Source organism: Rhinolophus ferrumequinum, chromosome 14 (assembly GCF_004115265.2).
Source record: "Rhinolophus ferrumequinum isolate MPI-CBG mRhiFer1 chromosome 14, mRhiFer1_v1.p, whole genome shotgun sequence".
Classification (NCBI taxonomy): Eukaryota; Metazoa; Chordata; class Mammalia; order Chiroptera; family Rhinolophidae; genus Rhinolophus; species Rhinolophus ferrumequinum.
The window spans coordinates 61,226,277-61,236,361 of record NC_046297.1 but is presented as its reverse complement, the minus strand read 5'-3'; the positions used below and the strand labels follow the sequence as shown (position 1 = coordinate 61,236,361).

General features: G+C 43.5%; 1 protein-coding gene across 1 annotated transcript in view; it reads right to left on the bottom strand.

The window, feature by feature from the left end:
* Positions 1 to 7,710: 7,710 nt before the first annotated feature.
* The window catches only part of FER1L6 (fer-1 like family member 6), a 138,208-nt gene continuing 135,833 nt past the window's right edge, over positions 7,711 to 10,085 (bottom strand). The window contains exons 40-41 of the mRNA XM_033126834.1: positions 9,357 to 9,457; positions 7,711 to 8,073 (exon numbers count right to left, since the gene is read on the bottom strand). Of these exons, the coding sequence (XP_032982725.1) occupies positions 7,890 to 8,073; positions 9,357 to 9,457 (285 nt within the window). The 3' untranslated portion in view covers positions 7,711 to 7,889. The remainder of the gene's footprint in view (positions 8,074 to 9,356; positions 9,458 to 10,085) is intronic.

The window sequence follows — 10,085 nt, the reverse complement described above, 5'->3', positions numbered from 1 at the left end:
CAGTATTCAAACTTGATAAAGCATGATGACAAGTACATTTTGATTCTAGAACCAGATAAAATGCCTCTGGATGAAAGGTGAGGTATGAATGAAGTACACTGGGGTTTGGCAGAGACAAGAGAGCCCCCTGCTGGTGGGGAGGACCCACATGGGCAGCATGTCATGTATTTCTAAGGCTCATTTCAAACATGGACATCAATGCATTGTAAATTGACATCAATGCAAATTTATTTCTACTTAGTGGCCATCACTCAGGCCTCTACATGCCCAGATCCTAACGCTAAGAGTGCAGCTGTGCTTCCTGAAAGCTCCAGGAAGAAAAGAGCCACTTGAGTATTTCCTAAGAGCCTCAGGTGGACTCTTAGAGCCGTAAGTGGTTCTGGGGAAAGGAGCTCAGGAAAACCATAAAAATGATTCACCACACTCTGAATTTTGTTGTTTTATTAAAAATCAGTTGGCTTACAGTTAGCAAGCACTTTCATTAAATCATCATAAACATCACAAAGGCTGGTACAGGCAGAAAACCGGATAATTCTTTAGGGAGAAAATAGTCTGCATCCAGTATATTATAATGTAGTAACTACTGTGGTGGAAATAAGGAGAGAAGATGGTTTAAACAGCAAACAGAACTTCCTAGTGTGCCTAGCTATGGCCCCTAATTTTTTGATCTGCAAATTGGGTATAATCATACCCACGTGTAGAAAGCATTACCATTCTTCACCAACATCTGGTTGTCCTCTACTTCTGAGCACATGAGAGGATGGCCGTTCTCTGCTCTCTTGAAGTTGGGCATGTCCACGTGACTTCTTTGGCCCATGAAATGTGAGTGGAAGAGTCCTGTGTTGTTCCCATGTGGAAGTATTCAATAGTCCGTGTTGGAGTCTCATTGCTCTATTTTTCCTGACCCGGCAGTTGTGGAATTAGTGTTACTAGGAAGGGTCCATACGAGCCAAGCAGCCTAAACCCTGTCATCCTGCCCCCCTATTCTTTGTGGTGGCTTCCATAGTCAAGGTGCCTCATGATCCAAGGTAACTGATGGAGCCCCAATCAGCACATCCACAGTTCAGGTGGGATGAAGGAGGAAGAGGAAAAGGCATGAAGGGCCTGTCAGCTGACTGAATCCCCTGTAGTGCGATTTCCTGTAAGCCCCACCACTGCATAATACTCACATAGCCCCGGCTCCTCCCAAGAGCAAGAGACTGAAAGATGTACTCCTGGCTCTCAGCCCATTGCTGCCCCAGTACAGCTGGGCCTCTGTGACCAAGAAGAAAGGTGAAAATGGGTAGCCGGAATGCAGCTAGCAGGTTCTGGGATGATCAAGTGCCTTCTACCCTGCCTGCTTCTTCACATAGCTAATTTCCAAATCTAAATTCTACATCTGACTTAGAAAGAGCTCAGTTAAATGTCTGCACTCCAGAGATTGTTGTCTGCCTTGGGCGTGGGGAGATTCTCACTACAAGAAGTGGCAATACGAAAAAAGAATGTCAGAAGCATCTGGGGTGGTATGAATGGGTGATGCCTATTACATTTCTTACAGGAGAGAGGGGTCTGGGCTTGGACCTTAGATCTCATACAAATGAGCTGAGTGATCTTGGAAATCCCTAGAGCTGTTTCCTGATCGATGAAATGGGACAGTTGGAAGAATTGGTGAGAAAATACATGTATTACTTTGTAATCTACAACAGCACTCAGCAAACATCAGTTGTTTGTTACTTAACTCGTAAGTGATCATTCATTTGGATACTATGAGGTAGAAGACAGTAAACTAGACGCTTTATGAATGTTCCTCTGCCTCTATTCCCAGTGGAGGACCACCACCCACCACCACACATGTCCACATATGATCCTATAAGATGGACACAATCTTCAGTTTATTTATCAGAAAGATGAGATTCAGAGTTGTTGAGTAACTTAGTCAAGGTCACACAGCTAACAAGTGTCTCTGCCCAAGTTTCACTGACATTATGTCAGTCTTTCCACTAGTACAATGATTCAGAGAAAAACAGAGTGTTCTTTTCTCAAATTGCCCTTTATAAATGACAGAGAGCAGTGTCATGCAGGGTCTCTTGTCCTGCTCCCCACATAGGAACGCAGGATATGGTGCGGCCAAAAAGGAACATCCACGGGGCCATAGATAGGGGAGTCATACCACTATAGTCTCACTGACAGCTGGGTTGGAGACACAGGAAGTAGGAGCTGCATGATCTGCAGCCTGCCATCGGCTTCTCTGCCAACCAACCAACCCCACTTGCTAGTTGCAATCCACAGTCTGCTTCTCTGCTAACCAACCCACCAACCAACACCTCAGTGTCGCCACAGCAGTTATATCAGTGGCTAATGGCTAACCAGTAACAGCTGATGGCCACCCAGCCACAGCAGATGACCATCTGATTACAGCTGACGGCCATCTACTACCCGAGCCAGCACCTTTTCACGTGAGGCCGAGAGCCTGGAAACTGCTCTCTGGGACTCTGTCCCCACAAGCAGAAACACATGTTCTCTCATGATTTGGAGGGAAATACTGAGTTCTTTCCTGAGTTGAAGGAAAGCTGAATTTAAGAGGATTATTTGGAAACTCCTGCGGCAGAGATGGGGGAGGACATGGCAGAGCTTTTCCACCACCAGCTCCAAACGTGCCTCATTCACCCACTGTGATCGACAGGATTTAAGGAGTCAGGAACACATGGAATGGGTCCTTCCTTTTTACCCTGAGACAATTGTCACCCAAGAGGCTGAACATAGAAACATCTTGCTCCAGAGAGAAAAGTGTCCGTGGAACCTCCTTCTTTCATACTCTGTAATCATCCCACCAACTTCCAAAGCTCTACTGAAATGACTTCCAAATTGGGCTGAATTGCAAGGCTCAGGTGATGATACTCACTGTGGTAGACAGAATAATGCCTTCCTCTACCCCGACCCCAAAAGCCCATGTCCTAACCCCCAGAACCTGTGAGTACACTGCTTTATAAGGCAAAAGGTCTGTGGGTGTCGTTAAGTTAAAAACCTTGAGATGGGGAGGAGATTATCTTGGATTATCTGAGTGGGTCCAGTGTGATCACATGGGGTCCTCAAAAGCAAGGACTTTTCCGGCTATAGTCACAGTGAGATGTGACGGTGGAAGAAAGGCACAGAGAGAGTGTGGGGACAGAGCCAGGAGTGCAGTGTCCAGGCTCTCGGCCTCACATGGAAAGGTGCAGGCTCAGGTAGGAAACGGCCATCAACTGTGATCGGATGGCCATCAGCTGTGGCTAGTTGGCCGTCAGCTGTAACCAGTGAGCCATTGGCCACTAATATAACTGCCGTGGCAATGGTAGCAGAAAATAGGGGCTAGCAAGAAGATGGTGGCTGAGCCTGCAAGCGAGACTGGTGCAGGAAGACCCCTTGTTGGGGTGCTGGCAGATGTTTGCTTCCTGTGTCTCCAACCCAGCCGCCAGTGAGAATATAGTGGTATGACTCCCATACCTATGGCTCTGTGGGGTGTTCCTTTTTGGCCTCACCATGTCCTGCGTTCTTATGTGGGGAGTGGGACTAGAGACCCTGCCTGACATCCCGCGTGACAGAGATGTAATGCGGTTCGCTTTGAAGATGGAGGCAGGAGCCATGAACTAAGGAATGCAGGCCATCTCCAGAAGCTGGAGAGGCCAGGAAACAGAGTCTCCCCTGGAGCCTCCTGGAGGGAGGCTTTCCTGTCTTTTCTGGCAGACATCTCGGGTGCTGGCGACGGGGGGCTGCCGGGGGGTGGGGAACCTCACCAACGTTCAGGAATCTGGCTCTTTCTCTCCATCCCCCTAACACAGGTTCTCGTGTCCCCCTAGGGTTTGGCCATTGCTTCCTAAGACTGCCCCCTGCTTATGGTTCTCATCCCCGTCAATCCATCATCCACCGTAGGCAGAGCAACTTCTCCAGTACACGCCTTCCCCGCTTCAACCCTCCCAGGTGTCCCCACTTTCTGCTGCATCAAGGCTAACCTTCTTAGCACGGCATTCAAAGCCCTTCACAATCTGGCTCTGGGCTCAATCCATCCCTTCAAACTCTTTATGCTACGGACCCATCATGTTAGCTTTGCACCAGAATATGCTATGGACTTTTCATCATCATGTACATGACAGACAAGGAAAGTATAGTGCAGAGATGTGAAGTTAGCTGCCTTGGGTCGCACAGCTTCTATGAAACAGAGTCAATACTAGACCCCGTATTGCCCATGAGACCACCCTTCAGCCTTAAAGAGATATACATCTCTTTTCCCTCCACTTCCCTCCTCTGCCACCATTACTAAGTGAAAACAACCATGCTCTCTGTGGGGAGGACTAGTACCTCCAATCTGTTTTCCATGTGGAATGAAAATCTAATCATGCTTCTTTACTGCTTAAAAATCCTTTCCTATCTATTGCTCTGAAAATAAAGACCCAAACCCTTGAGGATGTGGCCTCACCTGACGTTCCAGCCCCATCTCAGGACCCTCTTCCTCTCTCTTGATACCTGCCCTGTTTTAGACGCCTCCACGTGGCTTACTCCTTCCCACCTCAGGGCCTTTGCACATGCTATCTTCTCTTTCTCGAGTGCTCTTCTTCCTCTCCATCTTTCTTTCTTATCGTTCATTTCCCTTCAGCCGTTACCTCCCCAGGAAGCCTTCCTGACTGCCAGACTAGTGTGAGCCCTCCATGATAGTCTTCCTGCTCCCACTACTTTGCCCTTGTTCAATCCTTCAGTCTATAATTATCTCTCTGTATGATGATTTGATTCACATCTTCTCTCTGTCAAACTCCACGCCCCATTAGAGCAGAGACTTACTTCATCTGACTGTATACTTTGGTGTCCCCAGTGTTGATCACAGCACCTGGAATGAGGATGGAGCTCAGGAATTATCTGTTGAATAAATAAATGCCACCGGCCCCAGCTATGAAGTCAGTCTTGTAATTGCCATTTATGTGTCTTTTAAGGGAGAAAGCAAGAAAGGTACCAAATGTTTCATCTGATGGAGACACAGAGTTCGATAGCTTATCCTGTGGGTTGTTTGGTGGTGGTATTGTTGCAGGTACTCATTTTATTTTGCTTGGTTTGGGGGAAAAGGATTCAAATGTAAAACACATAAACAAAACCACTCTGAAACAGATTTAGCTGTAAGAAAAACTCTAATTTGCCAAATGAATAAATTTAAATTAATCTTGTTTAAGAACACAAATAGGGACTCATGACAACTTCTTGGGAAATTGGTTTTTAATTGCTTTTTTATTTTTAAACTGTACTATCTTCAGGGCCAGGCCTGCAAATGAGGCCTAGAACATTATTGTATTTTTGTTTTTTTACACGCAAGATGGGCCATAAGCAATAACCTATATATAGAACACCAGACACAGCTGATCCCCAAATTATCCTTGCTTACCACTTCTCCTCACATGTTTCTTATGACGCCATCTGATCTGGAAGTGTTTTTAAATACTTCTGCTTAAGGCTTTTCAGTATTTGAACATCAAAGCAAAGTTGATAAGCTCTATCGAACTTTAAAGGATTTTCCATTTTCAGCTTGATTTTTTTGTGTGTGTGGATTTGAACAAGGTGTCTTGTTTATCAACAGTTGACTTGTCATTTTACTGTCCAGAATCCAGCAGAAAGTTTGACACCTTCCTTCTTAATCTATCCAAAAATAATGCTGTTCTTTTCCTTTTCAACAACACCGCAGATGTATGTTGTGCTTTTTCTTAAACCTCATGCGTGAAACACATGCCTTACCAGGTGCTCTTCTTGAATGTCCCATAATTTGGAGATAAAACAAGATCTTGAGGAAATACTAGAATGCAAAATCCATGGCGACAGGGGCTATATTTGTCTGATATCTGCTGCATCCCCACTGCCCAGCACTTAGGAGACACCCAATAGATATTTTTAAATGAACACATTTAAATTGCTATTTATGTACTAAACTTTTTACATTAAAAATAATACATTTTTATTTTAGAAGTTTTAGGAGAAACAGAAAACGAGAAGGAAAAGATACTGTTACTTAAAGATAATCACTATTGATGTTTTGGCATATTCCTCCAGACCGTTTACTTATGCATGTATTTAAATTTTCTTTTTACATCATGCTATAATACAGTTTTCTAACCTATATATTTTTTAAATTTACAATGTGCTCAATGTATATATTTTATACCAAGTATTTTTGACTACATCGTTATTGGTGGCTGTGTTATTCCACAGTAAGAATGAACCAGTGTCTAGAAACACTGGGAAACGTTGCCAATGTCAGAAATGCTCCATTTTTTAGCCCTTCAGGAAAATGGCGCATTACGGTTACTATGGTGTGAGCCACAATCCAGTAAACAACACTAAGTCTAAAATCACACAAAGCATGCTTTAATCTTTCTTTGATGAATCAGGAACATTCTACAAGGACTTCCCTTGGGGAAGCAAATATCCTTCATCTTAAGAGAGTTACACATTGCCAGGCTATCAAAAGAAAACAGAAGCCATGGCACTTCTGGTGTCAAAAAAGGAACCCAATCCAGCCTCTTCAATACCACCAAATGGCCACTCCTGACAGGAAGAAGGCATGGTTGCCATATTTATTCGTGTCTGAGGACAAACCTTCCAATTCCTTTGTTTCCTTATTTTAACTGATAACACCAACCCCTCGCTGCTTTGGATGGAATGGCCGATCCAGATCAAAGGTTTACTTTCAAGAAAAACTGGCCCTATCTGACAAGTACATAGGATATTGCTTCTAAGACTGCTTTTGAAATTAATTTGTGCTTGAGAGTCATGATAGAACCCACCACATATGGCGGTAAGACTACGTGTTGAATAGTGCCAAGGATATTCATTTGTATCACGGGCTATGAGCACACCATATTTGGTGGGGTCTATATATCTGGCTGAAGAGAATTCCCACTGGCACATGGAGCTCCGACCCTGTTTGCTACACACAGACACAAAATTATAATTTATATTTATAAAATTCCCCCTTGGAAATTTCCATAGAGCATAAATCCATATAGATTTCTCCAGAACTCACTACTGCTACTGATCACTAGTTCCACAAGTGTTAACTTTAATGGAAAACCAGGAACATCTCATCTCTAGATGAGAATTTCAACAATGAAGTATTTCAGGCGATTTATATGAGATTTTCTCCAAGCCAGTTTTGCAGCCTGAATAAGTGAATGTGTTTTGTAAACTGTAAGCATTAAACAAGGTTAAGATAGATGGGACAGGTTAAATGCCTAGTAATTGCTAAAATGTGTTCGGCTTATTTGATGTAAAATTTTTATTTAAAAGGAAGTAGTTCCAATTAAATCTCAGGCCCAGGATTAAACCTCTCAGAATAAAACCAATTACGTAACGAAAACATTCACCTAAGTCGATCTGAGGTCACCTTGATTCCTCTGAGGTGAAGGAGTCATTATTTCATGCTGCCACTAGTCGAAAACAGGACTTAAAGCTTACAAGTGTGAAAAGTGGTGACAGGGGTTGGCATAGGGAGAGATTGCTCCTTTCCATCTTGTCCAAGAAGAGCCGATCTGTCTAGACCAGGGGTGTCCAAACTTTTTTCAACATTTTTCACCAAGGGCCATACGCGGCAAAATACACAAACAGCAGGGCCACTCACTCGAGGTGAAGGACATATTGCCTCCCCTGGTTTATTTAAGTAAACTAAATATATTTTTGGAATTTGCTGTGGGCCAATTAACAATGGATTGCGGGCCGCAGTTGGCCTGCGAGCTGCAGTTTGGACACCACTGGTCTAGGCAGAGGGACTGGTTCTTGGGCCCTTTGGATTCATTCCCTTAGCACCCAGCACAGTGTATGCACAGAGCACACCCTCATGTATTTACAGATGAGGAAGAGAGGCTCAGTAGAAAGGATGGGTCTGGGTCCTCCATCATCCTCTATGAGCCCACGACAATCTTTCGGCTGATGGCTCCCGGCAAAGTGTAGATGAAGAGGACGAGGAAGACGATGAGGATAATCAGAATGAAAGCGATGATGATGTACTTCTTGTAATTCTTCCAGATAAGGTGGTACAGGCACTTGAAGGGGCTCACGAACCAGGAGAAGGAGGTATCTGGACGGCTAAGAGAGAAGCAAGAGAAAATCAGGGCAGGGGCCCGTGTTGTCCACATGCAGGATTCTGTAGACCCCAGGACATATTTCTGACTGCCACTTTCTGGAGGTCCACAAGGAGAGGACTGAGGATGGGAAAATAAGGCCATGTTGCCTTAAAGCAGGGGCAATAATGATTCCTCATCATTTCCAGGTTGGTCTGGAGGAGGGCAAGAATCTACTTAGAACCCAGGCAGACATCTGAGTGCCTTCCTTCTGTCCAACCTTGACCATGGATTATCCCTATCATTCTGAATTCCGATCTCACCTATCACTTGACCGAGCCCCTTTTAAACCTAGCATATTTGTCTTCTACACTCTGAACTATTTTATGAGTCTGTGTGTTCTTCCTAAGTAGATTGAGATCATCTAGAAGGCAGGGCTTATGTCATATTTCTTCGGTGTTCTTCAAAGTGTTTTTTCAGTAGGTACACATTGTAGGAGCTCAATAAATAATTTTGAAATAATCAGTAAATAAGCATCCACTATGCTCCTAACACTATGATAAGTGGAAGGTAGGTTCGTTCATCTTGAGACACTTGGGGTCTGGGGAGGGATAGCACAAATACAATTTGAGAGTATTTTGTATACACATTTCATATCTATATATACTTACTTTTTAATTGACATGTAACCATGGATTAAATTGAATAGGGTAACCCTTTCTTCTAGTAATTCTACTTCTGGGAATTTAAAGTAATAATTTATAAAGGGGAAGCATTTTCATCATATTATGATAATGGGAAAAAAGGTAGACATAAATTACACATTCAGTTACGGAGTGGCAACCAATTCAATTAGGGGCACCGAGTCTATGGAATATTTCACAGCCATTAAAATAAAATCCTAATTATTTCAACTATGGAAACAAAGCAAAACTTTGCAGCAAAGGATAAATAAAACATGAAGGCAGATTTGTATGCATGACTGGAGGACAAGTAGAAAAAAAATTCATGTGAAATTCATATTCACATGAAAAAAGTAAGTAAAAAAATACACAAAATTAGGAAATGCGTATGTGGTAGTATTACAGAAAAGCACCTTCTACATTTGCCAAATGCTCTGGATTATTTTTAGAATATTTTTCAATGAAAGAAACAAGCAGCTACATGGATTGGATGGCACCTATTGACTGCCTCCTCGTTTCTCAGTTCTCCCAGAGGGGATCGTCAAGAGAAATGGCCCCATCCTCTGAAGTGGGGCCTGCGAAGGCCTTTCGCATTTCCGGGGCTCCCACCCACGATTCCACTCACTTGGGTTTGGCCAGAGGTTCAGGCTCCTTTCTGGCTTTTCCCACAGGATTTCTCTCAGCTTCTTCTGCGGTAACTAGATGGAACTCAGCTTCAACCTTGCCCTGCACAAAGACACATGTTTCCGTTTGTCGTCACAAAGATCTGCTGGCGCATCACCAACCTTCCAGAAAAAGTGTTATCATGTGGGAGAGTGCCAGGAAGTATTCTGACTGTCCTGCTGCGTTATTTGGAGAGAGTGTTATCTTTTGGGTCCTGGGAGAAGCCATTTTTATGATGAACAATAAAAGCCCTGAAATGATGTTACTTCAAGTTTTGTGAAAAGAGCGAGTCCCACATATACACAGACACCCATGTACTATTCGGCTTATAATCGTTCAATATCTGAAGAAATACAATTAGTTATAGAAACGTAGTAATTAGAAAGGGGACTACTTACTTGAGTGGCAGAACACTTTTAAATCTGCTGCGTTGTCACAGACTTTCTTCTCTGTTATGATTCTTAAGAGGAGATGGGAAGGTGTGGACCTATGTGTGCTGAATGGCTTTTCTGTCACCCTTCACTGGTTTTGTTGTCCCTACTAATTGTTGTATAATTTCCTTTTATTCGAGCACTTCCTCTCTCCTGTCCTCCCTTAGTAAGAAACGGCCTGGTTTGGAAATTGTGAGTCACGTGCTTCCTCAGAGCACTGTGCCAAAGCTATAGTCTTTGGGAGCTAAGTCTTGGGTTAT